Below are 23,692 nucleotides of genomic sequence, written 5' to 3'. Positions count from 1 at the left end.
GCGGGAAAAGATGGCATGATGTGTGGGGGTACAGGTTGGATTAAGTGGGGATGTTTTAGTGCAGTGGGTGAAAATGGAGGAAGCACGTGCAGTCGATTTCCTAACTGGTACGTACCTTTTCTCTCAGAAGAGAAATCCAGACGATGTTGACTGATGGAGCATTGAGAGCGAGCCGTTTGAACCAATTGCTGATTCTGGTGCTGTATACGGTGATAATACAAGTAAATACAGTCACATTACCAGCGAGCGAGTTTCATTGAAAATCATGGCGATTGTGATTTGCACGCCTTCCGAGGCCGAAGCCGTGGCCGTGTCAACAGTTCACTTACGGGCCATGGACGAAAATCTCCTTACGCACGCGCAGTTCCCCAGCAAGGAGGGACTGGGCTTCTTTCACGCGTGGCTGGAGAATAACACGCTGGAGCATTTGAGGGATGAAGATAAAGGAGTTTTGGTTGCAAAGGATGAGGAGACGGGGGATGTGGTGAGTTTTGTGAAGTGGTTGGTTCATAGGCCTGGGCAGGATGAAGCGGTTGAGGAGGAGTGGCCGGCGGTTGCGAGGAAGGAGTATTTGGATCCGTATGCGGCGTTGACGGAGAGGGTTAGAGGGAGGGCTGTTGGGGAGGAGGCGGCGTATTATCGTGAGTTTTATATTCCTGGTTTGGCCACTTTTGACGACACGATATGTACACGTACCTACAAGTAGTACTTGTTTGTACCTGTATACATATGCATACCTTACATATCAGCCACCTATGAGTGGTGTCGTAGTTTACTAACACAAGCTGATTAAATTAGACCCAACATACATCTGCACGGATCCTCGCTGGGCCGGGCGCGGAGCCGCATCGCTGCTCATGCGCAAAGTTCAGGAACTTGCAGCCGCGGCGAATCTTCCCATTGTGCTGGAGGCGACGATGAATGCCGTGCCGTTTTACCAGAAGATGGGGTTTGAGATTAGGGATGAGCTGTCGATGATGCTGCCGCCGCGGGGATCGAGTGAGCCGACGGAGGTTTATGAGGAGAGATGTATGGTTTGGGTTCCGGCGAAGGGAGAAACGGTTTGAAGTATTCTTGATAGGGTAGGCAAGTGAGGTATTGCAATGGGGCAGCGGCATAAAGCAGCGTATTAGGGCATATAGAAGGACACGTGTAGATTCTCATAAATCTATTGGATAGACTACAGGATAGACATGTCTTTGCCTATTCTACCTAGCGAGAAATTCTCACACTCTGCTTATGCAAAGATCAATGATATCGACTGTAACTTGTGCTGAGCAGCTGAAAGGCGGCATCTCGCGATTGCATCATGGGCGGGATCCACCACATGCACGTGGCATATAGCCTGATTAGGGGCGGCAGACGAGCTGTTTTTATCTTACTCCATGGGGAAAATCGTACATGTATGTATTGCCTGTCAATTTTAGTCTAGATAGTAGGCAGCTGAAAAAAGATCTCGCACTCTGAGAGCCGTAATCTTTGTGTTACATGAGTTAAAATCCTTGAAAGGGGAGAGCGGAGAATACGACGCCGAGTTCGGGACGGCTTGACATGCATGGGTGGTGCTATCTTTTTTTTCTTCTTTTTTTAAGCTTTTGATATTGTCAGTCGGGTCTAGGCTCGCGGATATCAGCAGATGAAGATGCACGAGAGTCCCTGTTTGTTGCTTTTTGCTGCAGGGGAGCAATCTCGTTACGTAGTGGCATCTCATTTCGGGCCGCCTTTACAGATCGCTTACAGAGAGAGAGAGGGGGGTAGGAAAACATGCCAATGGAACTTGAAGCCACATATCAATACGCATCTCTTTGGTCTTGGGTAGTAGATCCCATGGAGCAAGATGACGTTTTTGTAAGTCACGGAACTTCAGAGGTTCCCCCTCGCTTGCTGCGACGATCCAACGCTACACGGAGGAACTTTGGTATATACAGAGGGGGAGACGATGTAATAGTATTAGAAGAAAAGAAGAAAAGCAAGCGAATGCGGCCGGGTCCGTCGATTGGAACGCGAACGAGGCAGATGGACGTGTCATCTGGATCGGGGGATCCGCTGCTGCATTGACTAAACTGGGCAGGACTCCAGACAGACTAAATTCGGGGAGATGGTCCAAACGCGGTATCGAATCGACAGACCTTTGCTTTTTCGGCCTTCTTTCTCTCGGTAAGCCCAAAAGAAGTTCGCGCGCGCCGCAGGTTTTTAGCTCACGGTGCATTGATCTTATAAATGTGGGTGTTCTTATTTGTGGTAGCATATAGGCAGTGGTCTAGCATGACAAAAGGCTCACGGTTGGCGCGGTTTCTGGATATCCTACTTGTAGATGACTGGAGCGGAAAAAAAAGGCCGCAAACCTTCAATGTGGGGGGTTCAGCGCGCGATGAGCCGAGCTATTTTCGTCGCTTGCTCTCTCTTTTGTTCCGCGAGAGGAAAAAGAAGAAGAAGAGTCAGAGGCGTAATTATCGCAAAAATGCAACCTAGGAAGCTCGGCAAGGTTGATTTGGCTCACCCGGGTATTAGATATTACTACCGTACATATAGTACTACTAAAAGGTATGCACACCAAAATACAGTAGCATGCAGTAAATAAGGAGATAGCTGGGCCGAGATATATGCCCACCACACCCTCGTCGGCCACTCGGCGCTGCAAGTTGATGGAAAAGAAAAAGGCGGATGGGCACGAGATGGGTTGCCAGAAGGACCAATGAGGCTGAATCAAACATGTGCCGGAGCCTGAATGAATTTGCGGCGACATGCCACTTGGGATGGGCTCCGGCTTGGGGCTGGATGCGGCGCCGAGCACAGGCTGCTGGCCATTACGTGACAAGTATTCAGGCCCTGCAGTAGACCGGCAGCGGGATGGTTTTCCATTTGGTAATAGGGAGCGCTTTTTGTTGTGGTGTCTTTGCTTGTTTTGGGCTAGCGGAGGACAATTGGGCTTTTGGTGCTTGTGCTGCTTCATTCTTGTCTGGATCGCCGTACCCGTAGCAAGAGTACCCGTGGTCCCGTAATACCGACAGGAGGGATGACGCTTCCATTGCTGTACGTTGCCAGTATCGAGTGATGCTCTCATGCTGATGTTGTTGACGTGAATCGATCTCCGGCCGGTGGAGAAATCGTCGAGGTTTATCTGGAACTGCCCCTAAAATGCAACGGCGGTGACGTACATGCACTGCAGGCGGCACGGAACTATTACCTACTGCCTGCCTGCTTTGTAAATGCTAGCCTCTGCAATGGAGCTGCAGTGTGTAAGTGTAAGTGTAAGTGGCTCTCGTGCTACATGCCAGTGCCAAGCGGTTCCCATTATGTAGGTTTATCTCGAGCCGTTATTAATTTTGATCCGTCAGAGATAAGGCATGGTTGCAGGCCCGATTAACTAGCAGAAACGGCGCAGCCCGTAATCGTCCCCTCCCCACCGCTTGCAGCAACGGTGCATTGGACCCTGATTTGGAGCTGCGAGCATGTGCAGGCATCAAATCGTAAGAGGCGTATCGGCGGGACTTGTAAGACAAGCCACAGGGACCCCCAGCATGTGCTTGATAGAGCAAATCACCACGCTGCATCACATCTCTCATGCGTGGCATTTGGGAAAAGCGGCCCTGTGTTTTGCGCCTTGTTGGATGGATTTACGGGCGGCTACCCGCGTTAATGCACGGATGGAGAGGCCCATCGGTAATTGGTACAAGTAGCATTTAATACTGTTCCCATAATAGTAGCCGCCTGATACTGTGTAATAGTGGGTAAGCAGTACAGCTTCATTCTTCTTTTCTTTTGTCATGGTAATACTCCGTTGAAGGCGCACTAGGCGGCCGGGAGTGAGGCCGAACTGAAACCAGGTGTCTGGAACCACACAGGATAAAAACCACCGAGACAACCTCTGTGTGGCGCCAGGCACCTCGAAGGATGGTGGATGGATGGCCCGGAAGGCAGGGAGACTCTAGTTATTACTCTAATTGAACGAGATATACGCAGCATGGCGGAACAAGAGCTGCTCCCTATGGACGCCAAGGTTCCTTGCCTTGAGCCAAGCGTCCAGGCATTCGCCAGACCTCTCGGTGGCCCGTTTCGAGTACGTACAAAGTTTTAAGACCCTGCTGGACTGTGCTTTGTAAAAAGCGCCAGCGTGCTCGCGAGGATGGGTCCATCCATCCATCCAAGCAGATCGCTTATGTATGAGCACGGAGATGGGCAGCACAGATGCAGTGCGTGCTTGGTTGAGCGTAGAGTCCAGAGCGCATGTAGCGGTGACCACGCCAGCACGGCGATTAGCAAGCAATGCGCCAGGTACCGTGTACTTTGGGCGGGATCCAGATCCAGGCGGTCTTACTTTTCTGTGCCAGCAGCTTCTTTTGCGCGGCAGCTGCAGCTCGACAGGCTAGACCGCAGTCTTTGATTTTTTGATATCAAATTAAATCAGATCACATCAAATCAAATCACCGAGTTTCATCGCTGCCTAGCACATGCTGACACACGACATATGCCGTGGCGGCGCCTTCTATTGAGCCAGGCCAGACAGCACGAGCTTAGCACGCTACAAGGTACATGCACCCGCTGGGTCGGCCTCCGGGCTGAGGTCAGTGAGGCTGCCAAAGATCGCCAAGCAGACGCCATCTTTACAAACCGCCGCCGCTGGGTTGGCTGCTCCGACTGACTAGCCATCGGCGAGGGACCGGCGCCCATTCCAGGATCGCGCTGGCCTTGTGCGACCATCCAGCCCGTCCCTCCAGACTCCGCTGGGTCCGTTCCGGCAAAAAGGGTGGCCCTGGCCTGGGTCTGGGGAAGCACATGTCATTTCAATCGTTTGTCCTGGGTCCTCAACTCGACGCCTCTTCTTTCTCCTTCACTTCTCGCGCCCTCGTCCTCTGCCTCACTCCATCGGTGCTTTTCGGGAGAGCCAGACGACGCAACGGCGCTCCAGCGGTGCTCTTGGCATACAAGAAAGATCTCGATTCTGCCCCCGGCTCGGGAGGTCCATCTATCATCTGTCATATCCATCACGCATAGCTACGCATCTGCTGATACCACCACCACCACCACTTCACTTATCTCTGCCGGCCCAAACTTGGCCCGATGCTCTCCGGAAGATTCTGAAGAGCTCCAGGCTGATGAAGTCCATCTAAGAAAGAGAGACAGAAAGGAAAAGCGAGGCGGTGCTATCTGCAGCTTTATATTCGAAGCCCCCTGGTTCAAATGACGCCGATAACCAAAGCCTATCTCATCCTGGCCACTATCATCACCTGAGATCCCGAAACGCGTATCTCTTCTAAATCTGCCATTCTTATACAATACTTCTGTATCAATCAATATTTGCGGTCTTATTCCTCCAATCCCAACGGCCTGCCGCACTCGACCAAAAAGGCCATCTTTTGGCGGGTACCAGCGACCGGGTCGTCGACCAGTCTTGCTCGTGCTCCTTATCTCCTTCGGACTAAACAGTAGCGGCCTGGCCTGGCGCCGCGCCCTTTTTCAGCAACCTTATCACGGACACCCACAAAAAAGCAGCCAGGGCCGATCTTATACAGTATCTATCCCACGGGCACCTGGCCAACCACTGCTGCGAGGAATAAGCTGGGCTTTCTGGACCTTGCCGTTCCCTCCAGTCCTTATCTCTCCGCCGATTCCGTTATCGGGCTGCTCGAGAGACGCTCATCTCATCTCGTCTCATTCTCATGTTGGCCGTTGGACTCAAGCTTCAGTCGTAACAAGCTGCTGCACTGGTTGCGTCATAGCCCGGCTTCACGTTTGCAGGCGTGGGGAGACTTGCTTGCCCAGCCTTGGGACGGCGAATAGCATCACCTGCGTCCGGGGTGGCTTGTCTTTTCTTTATTCTATTTTTTTACACGCAGCTCGTGCTCGCGGCTCTTATCCCCGCCCCAGCCCAAAAGCGCGGGTAAACTGCCATCTTAGCAGGCAAACAACAAGCAGACGGACGGAGACAGACGGGCAGACAAGCGCCTGGTCCCGGCCGATCTTTTACTTATCTGCACAGTAATAACACGTACGTGCCCAATAGGGTGCTGGTACATATCTATCATACTGTTTATATTCAGTACACGTACACGCATACGTGCAGAAATCCATATACTGTCACTGCCACAACTGCATCCAGAGTGGTCCAATCATGGCCCATGACACTCCTATCCAGCGCACGGCGCCAATCGCCATTGCTCCCAAGCCTCCTCGACTGGAGCCCCTCCCTCTCCCGCGGCGCCAGAACAGCTCCCACAGGTTCGAGATAGGCCCCGCGAGCTTGCATGGCAGGGGATCCATCGACTCCGGATCATTTCCTGGGGCGCCTGCTCCCCCATGCCAGGCGTGTCGCTTCTCTGGAACCAGGTGTACCGTGGCCGAGGATGACGATGGCTGCATGCCTTGTCAGCTCAACGGCACCGAATGCTCCCTAGTGTCGTCAAGTCCTCAGACCCGTAAAAGGAAGCTTAACGGAGACTCTGCCGATGAGAGCGTCAAAAGAGGGTCAGTACAGCTGCGTGTATCTTGCCTTGTTTTGATTTTGATTTGTTTTCTCTTCCCCCCGTGCCAGATTGCTTCGCCTCTACTCGTACTTGTTCCACCACACGATCCTGTCCTTATCCTGTCACTTCCCACGTTGCATAATCATCTGACACATGATTGGTTTTCTAGCTCCCCCGGTATCTCCAGCCGCAGAAATCAAAATTCCAGTCTCTCCAGCACCGCTGCCAGCAGCTCGTTCTTAGAAGACATGGCCAACGTCGGCGGCCCCACAATGCTGAAGCGGACGTTGGGCCTCCAGGAGGACCGGTACAGCCAGTACATCGGCCCCACGACGGATTTCGAGCCCTCTCTCATTAATCTCTCTCCCTTTGACACCCATGACGAGAGCCTGCTAGCCCGCGGCACTCTTCGCAAAGTCAGCGATTCAGACACGTTTTTGATGCTCCCGGACCAGGGAACAACTGGACACGAACATGTAGTTGAAGATTTGGACGCTATCGAGGCTGTTGTCGCCCCCCATGGCCGCAAGCTCATCGATTTATACTTTCGAGTGGTCCACCCCGGCTTACCCATCATTCAGAAAGGCGTCTTTCTAGAAAAGTATGAACGATCTTATCGCGAGTTCTCACCACCGATCCTTGCCGCCGTCTACATCCTTGCCATCAACTGGTGGGATCACCATGAGGAGCTCTCCAAGCTGCCTCGTCCTGATGTCAAAGTGTTGGAGAAACTTGTCCGAACTTCTCTCGAAGATGCCATGTACCGACCGAAGCTGTCGACAGTCCAAGCCGGACTCCTTCTGTCTCAGCGACCCGAGGGCGACCAATGGGCTCCGACGGCGCAGCTAGTTGCCATTGCTCAGGAACTGGGCCTTCACCTGGACTGTGCGGGGTGGAAGATTCCCCCATGGGAAAAGGGGCTGCGAAGGCGATTGGCCTGGGCCCTTTATATGCAAGATAAATGGGGATCTCTCGTCCACGGAAGACCGTCTCACATCTTCCCTTCCAACTGGGCTGTTCGACCGTTACGCGCTAATGATTTCCCTGATGTCGAATGGGACGAAAACGATACGGAAGAGCGCCAGGATATTGAAAAAGGCCGACTGGTTTTCACTCGATTCGTTCAGCTCTCTGAGATCCTCTCCGAGATTCTCGACACCTTTTATACTCTGCAGGCCATGCAGACCGTCACGAACGCAGGGTCGGGAGGAACGCAGCTTGTCCTTTCACTGGCAAAACCCATTCAGCTCAAGCTTAAGGAGTGGTATGGAGCGTTACCCACCAACATCCGACTTGATTCATACTCTGCGAGCAAATTGTCGTCGAGGCTTTCGTGCATTGGCTATCTCCATCTGGGATACTTTGCAACGGAAATCACCCTTCATAGACGCATTATTCGATCTCTGGCATCGAATACATCATCGGTAGATCCATATGTACAGCATATCTGTCGGAGTGCTGCAAAGGCTCGTCTGATTTCTGCCATGGATTTTGTCAATCGCTTGATGCCGAACCATGTCCAATCATTCTGGTATTTCGCCTCCAAAACCAACTTCGCCCTCATTGGCACATTTGGATCCTTGCTTTGGGCAACGTCACCAGGGCGAGAAGAGGCGGATTGGTACAGGCGTCGACTCGGCGAATACCGCTGGACGTTGTCAGTGAGCTGCAAGCCGGGCCAGAGCAAAGGCCTGACTGAATTTGCCATGACCATGCTGGACATTTCAACTGGTCTGTTGAAGCAGCTTCCGGAGAAGCCGTCCATGAGCCGCACCGGCAGCGCGGCAGACTTTTCTGCCATGTCCATGCCCGGTTCATACTCGGGCGGAGTTAGCATCCTGGGCAGCTTTAGCAACTTTCACAGCACGGATGTGAGCGGTGTGCAGAGCCCCCAGAGTGAAACGGAGAGCAGTGATGAAGGCATGGAGGATGACGATTACGCGACGCCGATGTGATCATATCCCGATGTCCATCACTGCATGTTGGATTATTGCAATATTTCCTTCTTCTTCTTCTTCTTATTTTCTCCCTAAACCCTTATCTTTTTGCATTTCTTTGGATTCTTCCTTTTTTTTGTGATGGACATGCAATTTGGAAACGACTGGATGATTTTGAGCGTCAGTATTTTGTGTCGTGGACACTCTGAGTTATTGCATTTTCACCCCACCTTGATGCGATAGAGGAGTTTGATGACTTTACGTTTTGATGCAATCTTTTCTTATATTTTTCCTGTTTTGGATTGTTTTCATTCCTCTTCCCCAGTTCATTTTGGCATTGTGTTAGAGGCAAGAGGCCGCTAGAGGAGATACCCGCTCGGAGGCCAGCGGGGATCCGAGCGTGTTTAACAAGGCGTTCAATGGGAGGTGAAGGGATGGCTTTTGTGAATGAAAGAGTTGTGAAGGAATTGGACATGTTAGATTGTTAAGAAAGCAGAATGAGAGCTGGTAGTCCAATCTAAGATGGGAATTTTTCTTTCATCTCATGCGAATATGGCGTGCTCACCTTGATGGACTATGACGTGACTTTTATGCTTATTGCCTCAGGCTAATGTGCTCTCAAAGTCCCTAAAAACAAATTGAAAAAGTAATATCAGTGCATGTGATAATGAAATGGTATAATTTAATTGTTTTTACGTTTCTGGATCTGCAAACTTGTACAGACAATCCGAATTCCCTTTGGATGGCGATGCTTAGTGTGGCGTACCGTAATGCGCCACAACAAAGTCGCTCGAAACGAAATGCACCGCCACAGATACCGCCAAGCACCTCCTTGGTCTGCAAGATGTTTTGCCTGAGATTGGAATTGAAACGTAGCAACTCCCTGTTTCACACCTCCAGCCTATCGTTCGATTATCCTCTTCAAATGCCGGCCATTTGAAGCTGTATTGCTCGGTTGCTTTCTTGCTTGAGTTTATTGTTCTTTGTTTATTATTTTACTTGCATTTCTCATTCTCATTTCACATCTCCTTTCCTTCTATATAGCTCTGTTTCATTTAACGGTTCGACCATGGCGCGCCCAAAAAAGGCACCTCAACAAGATGCCCAGGACACTTCAATGGGATTCACCCCCGAGAGGTTTGAGAAGGAGCTTAAAGATCTAGCTTCCAAAGCCAAGAGCAATACGTGGAGCAACACTGTCGTCGAGCAGGTGGCCATTTACGTGAAGACCCTGGCGCTGCTTACTTTGCTGGGCGTGTACTCTCATGCGTCGCAGCTTGCGCTTTCGCCGGTCTATGGCTCGATATCGGCAGCGACGTGGCATTCGAAAGTGGTCATGGCCGGGTGCTTCATTGGCTGGGCGGGCAATCTGGCATTTCGGCAAATACTCGCCGTGAAGACGTCGCAGCTTCTGCCCCTGGTTGCCATATATGTGCCCATGGTGCAAAGCTTCTTGTATAGGTTCAGCCAGACTTTGGGACCGCAATATGGGCCCCTAGTTACGGAGATTGTGACTTTGTTCCCGCTGGCGATTTTGTCTGCTGCTTCTGTGGCGGATTGTCTGGACGGTGCAGATATGAGCTTGCTGCCCAAGTTTCTGGGGGAGGCTGCCCCTGGGCTCGGATCGTGGGGGACGTTCAAGCTCGTGGAGCATATAGCAGAGATGCACCTCCGGAAGCATGTTGGGACCATGTTTTGGTACACGCGCGTGGGCATTGAGATTCTCTTGGCTGGCTCGTATACGCTGCTTGCGCCCTCCAAGTATCTAGCTCTTGCGGTCCCGGCATTGATACACACGGCAATGTTCAACCCTCATGTGTCCACACCGACGGCTACGGCACTTTTGAACGACACAATGCTGGCTGATAATTGGATGCTTCTTGATCGACGGGAGTCGGTGACTGGGTACATCTCGGTGGTTGAGAACACAAATAGCAAGATGCGAGTGATGCGAGCGGATCATAGCTTGCTGGGAGGGGATTGGGTAGAGTGGCGCAAGGAGCAAGTGGTGGAACCTGTTTACGCAGTCTTTGTCACGCTGGAAGCAGTGCGTCTTGTTGAGAGAGAGGTGCCATTGGCGGACGCTGATGCCAAGGCCCTGGTCATGTAAGTGCTTTTCTTCATTTTTCCTTATGCTATACCATTTTTTTTCGGGGCTCACTGACAATTACTGCTTAGTGGTCTTGGTATTGGAACAGCGCCATCTGCGCTTGTGTCTCATGGAATTGACACTACTGTCGTGGAAATTGACCCTGTAGTTTACGAATTTGCCCAGAAGCATTTCCAGCTTAAGGAGAATCGTCCAGCGGTTATTGAAGACGCGGTCAAGTATACTACTCGGGCTGCCAACGAAACCAAGAATATTTATGACTACATTGTCCATGATGTTTTCACGGGTGGTGCGGAGCCTGTGAATTTGTTCACCTTGGAATTCTTCCAAAATCTGTATACCTTGCTGAAGCCCGATGGCGTTATTGTAATTGTAAGTGTAGTTGCTCTTATTCTTTCTCTTCTAAACAACGAAAATGGCTTACCTGAGGAACTAGAACTATGCTGGCAATCTAATGCTACCGACTCCCAAAATTATTGTCCGAACTATCCTACAGCAATTTCCAACTTGTCGCATATTTCGCGAGAACCCCGCTGATCAAAAAGCCATTGAGGAGTCAGGCATAGACTTCACCAATATGATGATCTTTTGCCGCAAGACTGAAGGCGCACTGACATTTCGTCCTGTGGTGAAGGAGGATTGCCTGAATAGTGTCTCAAGGCAAAACTTTTTGAATCCCCTGAATGAGATGTTGCCTCGGGACTTGTTTTCCATTGGCAGCGATGAAGAGGGTATCTTACTGAGGAACGGAACGGACAAGGTCAGCAAGGGGCAACAGGTCAACTCGGATGGACACTGGGCGATTATGAGGAAAAGCCTGCCGGCTTCTTTTTGGGAGAGATGGTAATGGAAAAGTTGAACGTCTGGTCATTTGATTGGAAAAAACGAACCGCCTTTTTTTTGTTGTTCGTGTTCTATATCAACGCTTTATAAAATGTATCTTGAAGAAACTCGCATGTAATATCATAGATGTAGCATATAGCGCATTCTAAGCCTGCTCTTTTTCTCAGTCTTTATTTCTTTGCAGCCTCAAGAGCATACTCCTTATTCTCCTTGTTATAATCCTTGACAAAGTCAGAAATGTTTGACGGGACCTCCACCTTGTTATATGACGTGGGAATCGGCTCCCCAACGCTGGAGTAGATGGGCAAAACACCCGTCCACACCGAGTTCTGCGCCTCCTCATTCTGCAAATCGTGCTTGTCGTCCAAGACGCCGCCATCCCGGATCTTTGCGCTTCCCGAGGTGATCCTCACTTTAAGCACGCTCGTGCTCGTCATCTCGGCCTTGGTAGGAGGCTGGCGGGTTTTCTGCCAGCGCTCCGGGACGATGCCGTTGGTAATCACCTCCAGGGCGTACTTCTTCTCCTCCTCGTCCTCGACGAGAGTGGCGTAGCCGAAGAGCACGACGGAGCGGTAATTGTACGAGTGGTTGAAGCCCGACGTGGCGAGGATGAGGGCATCCACGTGCGAGGCGGAGATTGTCACGGGCAGGCCCTTTTCCTCTTCTTTTTGATCGTCTGTGGTAGCGGCTTTGGTGACATTGAACATGCGCGCGGAGACGTAGCCGTGGATGTACAGGTCCTGGGGGTCGCCAATGTCGGCGCTGGGACGGTCAAAGGAGCCCATCTGGCCGATCATGGGGAGGACGGCGGGGAAGGGGGAGTCTGGGGTGTTGAAGGCGACGTCGATGATGGGCGAGGCATTGATGAGGCGGTGGATGGTTGAGAGGGCGTAGGTGGCGCGCTCGTTGTGGCGGCGGACGGTGTTGTCGCTGGTTTTGGGGTATTCTAGAGTGTGGCGACCCATGATGGCGATTTTTATATTATAACTTTTATATACTATTTGTTTGGTGGCGAGGGGGGTTTGCTTGGGATGATGAGTGTAAGTTGTGTGAAAATGGGAGTGTGTGATATATGTCGTTGGAGTTGCGAACGTTCTTGGCTTATATATGACAACGATGGTGGGATTAGCTCAGTTATGACAGCTGCATGTCTATATCTTAGTTTCATGCAGTTACTAAAACGCAAGGCAACAGACACTCGATAGGCAGTGAGTCAGGGCATTACCAAGCGTCAAATTGTTCCTCTCTATTGGCGACATGGAGCTTATTGCCCCAAAGAGGCAATATGAGAGAAGCGCGGCAACCGGATGCGAGAGAGATAGACGCCCCTCCTCCGGGCCGGTTTGGATTTTGTGTGAGTGACAGGTACCAAGTAACTCTCGGTATGGCCCTTTGATTACTTTCCGGACCAAGTAATTGGCTAGCATCGCTAGTGGGAAGGGGAATGAATAGACTTGGCCATGCACGTTTAAGATGGGATCGGGCGGAATTGCCCTTTTCAAGGGTTTCTGGGGGTGGGGGACTGTGGCTGAAAGTTGCATGTGCTGGATCGAGACGCCAGTATAAGGCATTCATTCCATCGACACATCTACGTCTAGGAAAACACTGTGTCTCTATGCGGGCATGAGCCAGGTAGAGGCACTAGCAGCTTGCTGCAGGATGGCGTTGTACTCACATGTACGTGAAGTTTAGTTTCAATGCGGAGATGTCGTATAAGAACAAGTCTGGGTGCTGCCTGCGATAGGCGGTTAATAGATTAAACGAGGCGTACATGTAGACTTTTTGACTACTACTACGGCATCTTTTGTCGAATTGTTTAGCTAATAGGATTCGAAGAGTGGGTGGGCGCCAGTGCTGAGAGCAGTTAGAGGATTTGTTAATCAGATGTCTGCTTTGGAGTTATTGGCGTTTATGTGTACCGATTGGAGCTACTAATCTGTTGGATGACTTGATTTGCGCTGTGCCCACACTCCGACGTCGTCTGGAAAGAAATTGCGATATAGGCTAGGGCGCTAGGTATCGGCTTAGACTGAGCAGCTGTCTTTGCGGTTTGGAGTAGTAGATGACTATGCTGATAGTTGAGCAAGGACGTTGCGAGTAGGATGAAAGGCTTTCTAGTAGTGAAATGTTTGATGGTTAAGTGATGACTGTTGATATGCCGAAGCTGGTTATCAACAAATGTCTGAGTTATTCTAGGGTACATGTATCTGATAGAATGGCTTCATTTACTGTTTAGAGCTCTTAGTGATGGAATCAAGCTATTGACCCAATTCAATCTATCGTAACCTGCAAGTTGAAAACATTGTAACGTTTCTTTGCCCACAACTGTTATCACTTCCCCCATGAGCACTTGGCGTCGTTCTGTCCTACCATCTTACCATATTGAGAACTTCCGTTGTAAGCCGCCGCGGAATTATACATGCATTTACAAACTGCAGTTCCATCACGCCCGCGGATCCCGTATATCGATAGCTTCCAGAGACCGGCCCGGCCTCGTGGTGTTGACAAAGGATGCAGCTGCTTGATATCTGCTCCATGCTCGTGCATCATCATCATGCATGTGACCATGTTAGTGCTTGAAGCCACAGCCTAATGCTCTGTACCTAATCTTTATTTCTCCTCGCCGCGATATCCACCCCCAACCTCGATGCCTCGATCTAGTGCCACAACTTGCGAGTCTCCGGCACGGACATCCGAAGTCAAACAGAGTCCGAGTTATAGAAGCAACATCATGCCGTCTACTAGCTGCCGCTGCTTGTTGTTTGTGGCGGTGCATAAATGCTGTCTGTAGCTGCCTCTATCCTCGCTTGCAGCGTCCATTTGCAGGCATCTACAGGGGTCCAGCTCCTTCGTTTTCCCATCTCCTGGCCTTAGCCGGGCCGGCTCACTCCTAAAGTAACCGGCCCGGGAGATGGTTTGCCCATCATTTCGTCTTCCTCCAGCATATCCTGGAAGTATGCAGGCATTCTCTTTACCCATCATTACCTATTCTTATTTTACCTCCTGGGCCTATCACCTGAGTGGCGCATTAAACGTCCTCATCTCATCGACAATCCCAAGCTGCTCCATAGATCTCTGCGCATAGAGATCTAATCTTGCGGCAAAAGAGCGTCTCCACCTTGACTCTGCTAATCTATCGTAGCGCACACCAGCTCTTCATCGTGGAGCCTGCACCAAGAGCGTCAATCGAAACAAGCAGCTGGCATGTGGCCAAAAGAAAGAAATGCAAATCCGACGCCCTTTTTTTGCGCGCTCCTCCTCTTTGCCTCTTCGCCTAAAGCCACTTTTTCTTTGCTCCAACGGCCTTGTTTCGTTTGCCCGTGCTAGAACAGGAGGCCTTTTCGTGTATCATCTCGCAAACCCATGCGCGTCTCCCGACGTTGGAGGTTTCAAGTGAAACGGCGCCACCCCGGAGACTCCTCTTCTGAGCAGGCCTGGTGTTTTCGCTCTTGTGCGCGGCCGCTTGATTCGACATTGCCGTGTGTCAAGCCTGGCATCTGCGCGCCTTGGCAGCTCAATCGTAAAATTTAGCTTCTTGGGCCCGGTCGAGCTATACGCGCACCTCCGTAGAAAGTGCCGTGGTTTGATGGTGTCGCAGCTTTGGGTCCCCAAGTGCCCTGCCCAGGGTCATACGAGTTCGCCCTAGAATTGGCGATGGCCCTCGTTTGAGAGGCTCGATTTGGCTTCCTTTTTCCATTCTCTCTCTTTTTCCTTTCCCAACTCACGCTTTTCTCTTGCTGCGCTGGAGATTTGCCGCGTACATTTGGAGTTTGTGAGGAGTTGACGGACCTTCGCTATGGTTTAATTCTGTTCTTGTACTGATACCTTCTTTTTCCTCTCTTCTTTTCTTCCCTCCCCCCTTTTTGCTGCTTTTTCATAGCCCATTGACTGGGTGTTCGCTTCTCTTTTCGACCGTTTAATTCAACTACCATCTTGGTGCCGCTGCCATGGCCGGCTCCAGCAGCGCCCCGGCTTTGGTCGCGACTTTCGTTTTGTGCGTGGCCCTGCTTTTAGACCGAAGAGGACGGAGATATATGGCGTATATAAAAGTGAGGAAACAATTTTGGGCTAACATGTAGAATTCGTAAAACCTTGCAGTGGTCTCGTTGTTCTCGCCGCATCGGCGGCCATCTTTTTCTTTGTCAAAGCCAATAGATCGCCTCTGCTCCGAGACGAACTGAGGCTGGCCCTCGTCTTTTTCCTGGCGACCTCGACGCTCTGGGGAATCATCGAATTCGTGGCGACTCTCGTCCCCCACAATGTCACCTCGGCGTGCCAGGTCGCCATTTCATTCGCTACTGTGTTCGACCAACTCGCTCGCTTCTCGGTGGAACAGTTTTTGCTATGGGGGGTCAACGGCGGCATGAAGGTCTCTAAGCTGTCGCTCGTCTTGCAGGGCGGTCTTTTCCTCAGATTCATCCTCGGCGCCGTTTTTGTGGGAGTGCAACGACCTCAATTCGACCCCGTTTGCGTTGCCACCAACTTGATTCTCCCCATCGGCATCGTTGTCATGGTCGTTGATATCGCGATGGTGATGATTCTGGGGATCAAGGCCTTCCTTGCCAAGAAGAGCGATGCTATCAGGCCGGAGCTGTCTCGGACCAACACCTTGATCCTCGTTACCGTTGGACTGGGCATGTGGACTGCCGTGAGTGCTTTTGAGGATGAAGGATGCTCGAAATGCTGAAACGCTGACATCGCTATAGTTGAGCACGCCCCTCTTCCTCGGACTCAAGACTACTGGCTTGGCTGTCCGAACAATACTGCCTGCTATTGGCCTATTAATCTTAATTGGTATGTCCCAACGGCCGTATCCTGGAAAGTGAATGCTCACCATAGGCAGGAATCGTCGCCCTTACCGCAAAGAGTTTCGTGCCCCCGCCATCGACGTCTGGTCTGAAGATTCAGAAAACCGTATCATTCGAGTCCACGGTTGAGCTGCCAACCCGCAACCTGGAAACCCGAGAGTTCCCTTCGCAGACGGCAATGGAAAGAATCAATGGCGCCCTGCCTCTCATCAGTCACCCCCCTTTCGGACAAGCTTCTCGAGGAGTCGGAGGACTTCCTGTTGAGGGCGAACTTTTCCCCCCAATGCGAGCTCAGACTGCGCCTGTCAGGGCCTACAGCAAGAAGAAGATGACGGATAGGGCTTACAAGGGCGGCAAGATTGTCATATCAAAGCCGATTGTGCAGATGGACGCGGAAAACAGCAACTTCGACAACATCCCGACCATCGATCTGGCCACCGCAGCGATGAAGGAGAAGGAACGCCGTGAATTGATGCCCCAGAATCCTTTCGTAAACGTCGACATAGGACTTGGCAAAGCCCCATCTCCCACAGAAGTCACGCGCAAGCTGTCCGCAGCGAAACGAAAGCAGGTTCCTGATTCTGCAGCCCCGAGCAACAGCCGAAATCTCCTTACCGTCGACGAGCCCGCATTCGCCATGACGTCCGCTGTACAGCTCTCGCCTGGCCCAGAGTCGGCTCGCAGACGATCCCCTCGCCATCAGAGGGACGGCTCCGCGCCATCACCGCCAATCATCTCACCAAAGGAGGAGGCACGAACGCCAAAGTCAGCTCCTCTTCAAAGTGTGCCAGCGCCACCGCCGCCCCCTATCCCGTCATTGCAGACAAGGCTCGAGGAGCATAGAGCCATGTCCGGAGCGGCTGCTGTCTCTCACTTTAGTGTCAGCACTATGGATCCTATGACAGCACGAATTGCGTCGACAATGATGTTTAGTCCCGAGGGTCCAAAGTCTGCAAAGGTTGCGGCCCCTCGACCGCCGCCGCCTCCCCCAGTACCTGCAGCACCTCCAGCTTCTGTTGATCAGTTTTGGGTGGATGCTCGAACAGCATCGTTGCCTCGAAGCAACTCCGTTAAGAACAATATCCGGCCATCTAGACAACGTCCCCCTTCAGTGCCGGCGGAAGAAGAGAAGCCGGATACGAAGACCCCTCTCCAGCGAAGGGCAACTGTAGGACTGCCGAACAATCCAAGGGCCAGAGCAACTAGGGTATTCGGCGGGGAACGAGGCACCATGCATGAGCGACAGATTATGTTCATGAATAGCGAGGAGGATACCGTCCCTATCTTGGCTGCCGCAAATATGGAAGCAGAGGAAGAGAGCGAATCTCCAGGTCGAAAATCAATAATTCACCGACCGAGGCCGATTCCACGCAAATCTACGGCGTCAGCTTCCGAACTCTTGGGAGTCTCCATCGACTCTGCTCAAGATGACCTTGCGCTCCTCCCAACACCAAACATGCCTTTGATCTCTCCCGTGAGTGTGAAGAGCCTATCGCAGAGTACTTACGGAGCAACTTCGCCTGGATCCCTCACCAGAGTCAAGACTGTTCGAAGAACGTCGTTTGTTCCTGATATGCCAGTTGTTCCTGTAGAGTACCAGGCCCAACAGTCGAAAGTGTCTCAGGATCCATTTACCGAGGAGACGACTACAAACGTATGGACAGTTGTGCCAAATGAGGGATTGACTCGGGTGCCTAGCACAGACAAGAAGACACGTGCGCTTTGTGTTTCAAAGTTCAGCGTGGACACTGCGTTGACTGCTCAAGAGCCACAATCGCCTTACCAGAGTCGGTTGTCGGTAAACACTCAGTCGTCTTATGAGGAGACCATTGGCCGCAACTCCACAGTCGCCTTTTCTTCAGACCCCAAAGCTGCTAGAGTCTCGACGGTGCTCAATGCTTTCAGTGAGCGTTTTACACGTCATGAGAGCGTTGACTCTGAGCTATCTCTGATGCTGAGGATGGCCCCGGTGCCACCCAAGAATATGCCAGGCGAGAAACGGACTGTTGCTCAAGAGAAGAGTGAAGCAGAGGATGTTCCTTTTATTATTGATATCCCCACGCCCGAATCGCCCAGATCAATGGAGAGCGTTCAGCTGACTGTCGACCAATTGCCGTCATGGCACCACCGTGTTGGCGAGGAGCTGCCTTCATTCTCTTCTCAGCTGAAGAACAGGAGGTCGCGCAAGCTCTTGGTGCCTAAGCCCCTGGCCTTGTACAGGCCAGCCAACGTCACCGTCGTTATCGAAGCCGAGCCATCGCCTGAAGAGCCAGCCCAGGAAGCTCTCGACAAGATCCACGAGCAACTCAAGCAGCTTGATCTTGAGAATGGAGATGCCCGTGCTACGATTAGCGAGAAGCAGCGACAGGCTATCTTGGCCAATCTGGAGTCTGAAATGGGTGCGCAAGAGGACCAATGGCAGATGCTCAGGGTCGACTACTCCCAGGGCTCGCCTTCTACCACTGTCACCGCGTCAGAGATCAACTCACTACGCAGCAGTGTTGATATCAGCAAGTTTGAGATCATGCCCATCACTAAGCTCAACGCAAGCGCCGGTGATTTGCTCGTAGCACTCAAAGACCATGCTGAGAACCGCCTGTCAACTTCTTCCGAGCTGTCCAAGGAGGAGACACTCGAATCTGGAGATGAGAAGCTCAGCCGCCGATCTCTATCAGCTTCAGGTAAAATGAACCTGCTCTCCGTGAACACCCGAACAATGTCGCAGATTGGTAGCCCTACTCCTCCAGATACTGACGAGTCAGGCGCGGAGAGCGACAATGATAGCATGGTGGAAGGCCTCGGCGCAGCTAAAGACGGATCTACGGCATTAATGCCAAGAGCCACAAGCTTTTTGGCTTTGGATGACGTTTTGAGCCCGTCTGAAGACGTCCAAAGCAAGCCTCCTGTTGAATTTGAGGATGTCTCATTGATGACTCCCAAGGCCCATCCTGCCCCTATTGCTGCCCAGTCCGAGGAGATCAAAGTCGCCAATGTTGCAATTGCTGAGGCTGAGACTATCAAGTTCAGCTTGGCAGACCTGGAAGAGCCCTCACCCCTATCTGCACCCGTGCCCGTGCCCGTGCCCGCGCCCGCGCCACGACCGCGACAAGTCATTCGACGACCTCCCCGCCAGAGCAAGCGCATCTCTACGCTCCCAGATATCGTCGAGAACCCAGAGCCGCTTGTCGGAAAATCTGGAAACCTTGGCATCTTCCAGTTCCCATGGGGCGAAAAGTCAGACTTGGCCAGAATCCCTCCCCGCATGGTTGGCATTTCCGGCACCATGACCAGCGGCCGTGCCCCTATGAACTCGATCCAAGAGAAGCAACTCCCCTCGGCCCCTCAGACTTTCCTTGATGATGACGAATTCGAGAATGGGCTGGACGATTACGAGAACGAGGAGTATGACGATGGCTTTGACGAGGCTACTCTTTGGGAGATTGCCAGCTTGCTGGAGAGCGACCTGGACACCTCCCGAGATGACCTCTTCATGGTTGGCGAGGAGGACTGGGAGGATCATGCGCCTGCTGAGGATGAGCTGTCCCCTGCTTCATCACCGGTTCGAGATATTGCCGAGAGTGTAAAGGAAGAAGTATATGATTTCATCCCAGTTACGCTAGCATCATCTGAAAGCTCTTCTGACATTTCTTTACAAGTCCCTACTCTCTGGACAGCCGATCTGAAGGACTCTCGGATGGGTTTGGGTTTGCCTCAGCCTAGTGAGGGGGAATGGCAATCGTACTTTGCCGTTGCTCCCAGACAAGCCCGTACTGTTCGTCGGGTGGTTGATGAGCCTACTCAGCTGTCTAGTGTTTCTCTGTGGACAGCTACCGCGACTGATGCCTCGATGTACACATCTGGAGTCTGGCGTGCTCCTGAGACCAAGGCTACTAAGCCTGCCTGGAAGATCGTCAACCTGGTGTGGTCGCCATCCAACGCTACTAAGATCTCCAATTTGGGCCTGCCTCAGCCAGTTGATAGCCTCTGGACCGCGTATATCCCAGAACCAGCCCGCGTCCCCCGCAAGACTACTCAGCTGCCACAGCCTGCAGTGATTATATCAACATCACTGTGGTCTCTCAAGAGAACCGTGGGGCCCAGTGCCTCGACTGGTGTATGGACTCCTGTGATTGAAGTTGAGGCTGAACAGCAGACTGCTGCTGCCACCACAACCGCTTCAGTATGGACGCCGCTCTCTCGCGCTCGTGTTGCGACTGTGGGACTTCCACAGCCGGAACTCAGCGTATGGAATCTTTACATTTCACCTTTGACGCGCTCTTCCCCCAAGGCGGCACGGATGCTTCCCCCCGCAACAATTGAGACTACATCTCTGTGGAAGCAGAGCCCAGCTGTCAAGCGCAGCGCGTCAAACGGCGTATGGAGTCCGATGGAAGAGATTGAGACTGAAGTACTGATCATTGCCGCTGCTGCTTCATTGTGGTCTCTTTCCTCTCGCACTCGTGCCTCCGTAGGACTGCCACAGCCAGAGCCAAGTGTCTGGAAGTCGTATATCCCTATGGCCGCACGTCTTGCTCCCAAGGCAGCACGGATGCTTCCTCCTGCAGTAATTGAGACAACCTCCCTGTGGAAGCTGAGCTCAGTTTCAAAGTCCAGCGTATCACAGGGTGTATGGAGTCCGGCTCCTAAGAAGGAGGAGACCATCATTAGCCCTGAGGTATCTTCCGTTGCTTCCTCGCTATGGTCGCCGAATTCTGCTCCTCGCGGTAACCCATGGAGCCTTCCTCAGCCAGATATCCAGGCTTGGAATGCATATATCTCTACTGATAGCCGTGTAACTCTCCGTGCCCCTCAAGCCCAGCAGCAGCAACAGGCTACCATTCAGAGCTCTTCAATGTGGTCCGTTGAACCCTCAAGAACCATTGAGATGTTCTCTAGTGCAAACCTGTGGAGCTTGAAGATGACCACCCTACTCTGGGCACCGGCTGTGCCTAAAGATGCCGGCGTTGGTCTTCCCCAGCCGGATGCGAAGGTTTGGAACGCTTACATTGCCATGCCGAGCCGCTCTACTCACCGGGCGATCAACGTGTCCGAGTCTGAAACCATCACAAGCACATCTTTGTGGCGTCCTCTGCCAGCTGTTATTCCCTACTCAGGAGGCGTTTGGGCACCAAAGTCACTGGTTACGAAGCCATCGCATGCTGAGACTTCTAAGGTAGCAAAGACTCTGTGGTCTTCATCTCCTGAATTGGCTCACTCCGTCGGGCTGCCACAGCCAGACACAAAGGTCTGGAACATGTACCTTCTTCTCCCAGCACGCGACTATCGCAAGGCCTACTTACCCAGACCCGGTATGATCACAAGCACGTCATTGTGGCGATCTCTGCCAGCTGCTCTTCCTCACTCTGGGGGCGTTTGGGCACCAAAATCACTGGTTGCAAAGCCATCGCATGCTAAGTCCTCTACGATGGCAAAGGCTCTGTGGTCTTCATCTCCCAAAAAGACACACTCTGTCGGGCTGTCACAGCCAGACGCCGAGATTTGGGACGCATATCTCCTTCTCCCGGCACGCGAATACCGTAAAGCCTACTTGCCCCGGCCCGCCATGATTACAAGCACGTCTTTGTGGGCGCCTACTCCAAGCGTCGAGACACCCTCTGGCGGAGTGTGGAAGGCCAAGTCAGTAAAGGTGGCAACCGAGTCATCTCTTGTTAAGCCTGCTTTGGCAGTGGTGAAGGACTTACTATGGTCTTCATCACCCGCCAAGGCAGCTTCCTTCGGCCTGCCTCAGCCAGAAATCTGGGCCGCTTACCCTGTCCCTGCAGGTCGCCGTCAGCGAGTTGCGCATGTCGACAAGACTGTGGCTACCATTACAAGCACATCTCTCTGGACTCCCACCCCAAGCACCAAAGTTCCTTCAACTGGGGTCTGGCAGCCAAAGTCAAAGCCCGTGAACGTTGAGTCTTCTCGCACTTCTGCCAAGGCAAAGCAGATTGGTTCATCACTATGGACTCACCTGTCCACCGCAAAGCCGTCCGTCGGCCTGCCCCAGCCAATCTCTGAGATCTGGAACTCGTACATCTCGCCCTTGACCAGCGCCACGTCTACCTCTCGCCGAGTTTTCGTCTCGGAGACTGCTTCAATCGAAAGCCAGGCTCTCTGGTCTCTCGCGTCTAAAACGGAGGCTGCGGCCGGTTACCTCTGGTGCCCAGCTGAGACTAAGCGCCCAGTCACACAAAACGTTGTTCGTGCCGTGACGGTAACTAGCTCACCTGTTACTGCTACGCCCACCTCTGTTGTAGCTGAAAGCTCCGTTTCTTCAGAGAAACGCACGACCAGTGTTCGTAAATCCGTGCCCGTCTTCATGACGCAAGAGCAGTGGAATTCCGCATTCAAGAGAATCTCCCAGGACGTGAAGAGAGATGATTCCAGCCTCAACCAATGGGCTCTCCCATCATCGTCATCGAAGAATGCCACCAGGCTGAACCGTTCCCAGTCGGTCAAGAGCCGTCCAATCTTCGATCCGTCCGTCATGGCCCTCATCTCCGAATACCCTTCCACCACCCCCACCACCTCTTCATCACGCAAGGGCTTCGGGCGATCAAAGAGCATCTCGGCCCTACCTTCCAGCCGCAGAACGCTAAGCCGCAGCAGCAGCAAAGCGTCATCAATCTCTCTGCCCAGCATGGAGCCTCAGCCAGCCGCCTTCCTCTGGACTAAACCCGCTTCAGCGTCCGAAAAGGCTTCTCCTTCCATGTGGCAGCCCCCCCGCCGCAGCCGCGCTGACGTGCAGCTCCCGCCCTCATTCAGCATCCTCCTCCCCAGTCCACGACGAACCGCTGGCAGGAAGACGGATATTGCAGTCTCCACTAGTTTCAGGCCCGGACAGGGTTTGTGGAGGGGTGCCGAGCAAATAAGATTGTGAGATTTGGGAAGTACAAGGGAGCAGGGGTATGGAAATCTGGAGTCATTCCTAATGCGGTGCTATCAATCGAGATGACAGGAGTAAAGGATTCTTTTCTTTTTATGATGTGTGTGACAATGAATAGGAGGGGATATAGGTACTGCTGTGTTGTAGATGGTGTGAAAGAAAGAGTATGTTTATGTTTTGTGATGAAGAGGGGAGATATACCCTTATGATTAGATAATCGAGTTTGGTGTATTGGAAAGTGGAAATATTTTTCTTTTTTATTCGTTGGCGATGGATGGTTGTTGGAGGTATAAAGGAAGGATGTTGATAATATGGAAGAGTATTTAGTCGAGAGTATATATTTAGAAAGCAAGTCAATATAACAGGTATCAGCATCTATCAGTATCCAGTCCCAATTCCAGTAAAGAAAATGAAGAAGAAAAGTATATACTAGAAGTCACCAACACATCAAACAAACATGTACAATTCACTCGCATCACCAAAGCTTTCACGCAATTGAACGAGACACCAAAGAAACAAAAAACCTTCATGTATCAAGTCATTGTTCATGTCATGGCCATTCAGAGCTCTCTATCCATGCGTCTCAGTAAGCTAAAAAGTAATTGAGGGAGGGAAACAAGGGTTGAGAAGGGGAAAAGTAA

The 23,692-nt window shown here is 51.9% G+C and overlaps 5 protein-coding genes across 5 annotated transcripts; 4 read left to right on the top strand and 1 right to left on the bottom strand.

The window, feature by feature from the left end:
• Positions 1-265: 265 nt before the first annotated feature.
• TGAM01_v205555 (hypothetical protein) lies at positions 266-1,067 on the top strand (the record flags this gene model as incomplete). The annotated part of the gene is made up of 2 exons (XM_018802875.1): positions 266-641; positions 799-1,067. The coding sequence occupies 2 exons, from the start codon at positions 266-268 to the stop codon at positions 1,065-1,067; spliced, it is 645 nt and encodes a 214-aa protein (XP_018663992.1).
• A 5,045-nt stretch (positions 1,068-6,112) lies between these two features.
• On the top strand, positions 6,113-8,419 carry TGAM01_v205554 (hypothetical protein; the record flags this gene model as incomplete). Its single annotated transcript, XM_018802874.1, has 2 exons — positions 6,113-6,465; positions 6,634-8,419. 2 exons carry the CDS (start codon positions 6,113-6,115, stop codon positions 8,417-8,419), a joined length of 2,139 nt encoding a protein of 712 aa, XP_018663991.1.
• A 1,051-nt stretch (positions 8,420-9,470) lies between these two features.
• Positions 9,471-11,358, top strand: TGAM01_v205552 (hypothetical protein; the record flags this gene model as incomplete). Its single annotated transcript, XM_018802873.1, has 3 exons — positions 9,471-10,507; positions 10,580-10,883; positions 10,948-11,358. 3 exons carry the CDS (start codon positions 9,471-9,473, stop codon positions 11,356-11,358), a joined length of 1,752 nt encoding a protein of 583 aa, XP_018663990.1.
• A 166-nt stretch (positions 11,359-11,524) lies between these two features.
• On the bottom strand, positions 11,525-12,319 carry TGAM01_v205553 (hypothetical protein; the record flags this gene model as incomplete). Its single annotated transcript, XM_018802872.1, has 1 exon — positions 11,525-12,319. The coding sequence occupies one exon, from the start codon at positions 12,317-12,319 to the stop codon at positions 11,525-11,527; it is 795 nt and encodes a 264-aa protein (XP_018663989.1).
• Positions 12,320-15,301: 2,982 nt separating this feature from the next.
• Positions 15,302-23,045, top strand: TGAM01_v205551 (hypothetical protein; the record flags this gene model as incomplete). Its single annotated transcript, XM_018802871.1, has 4 exons — positions 15,302-15,348; positions 15,453-16,002; positions 16,061-16,148; positions 16,198-23,045. 4 exons carry the CDS (start codon positions 15,302-15,304, stop codon positions 23,043-23,045), a joined length of 7,533 nt encoding a protein of 2,510 aa, XP_018663988.1.
• Positions 23,046-23,692: the final 647 nt, after the last annotated feature.

The sequence above is a fragment of the Trichoderma gamsii genome (assembly GCF_001481775.2).
Source record: "Trichoderma gamsii strain T6085 chromosome Unknown Scaffold_17.2, whole genome shotgun sequence".
NCBI classification, from domain to species: Eukaryota; Fungi; Ascomycota; class Sordariomycetes; order Hypocreales; family Hypocreaceae; genus Trichoderma; species Trichoderma gamsii.
The sequence above is the reverse complement of the archived record's forward strand: the minus strand, read 5'-3'. Positions and strand labels throughout refer to the sequence as shown.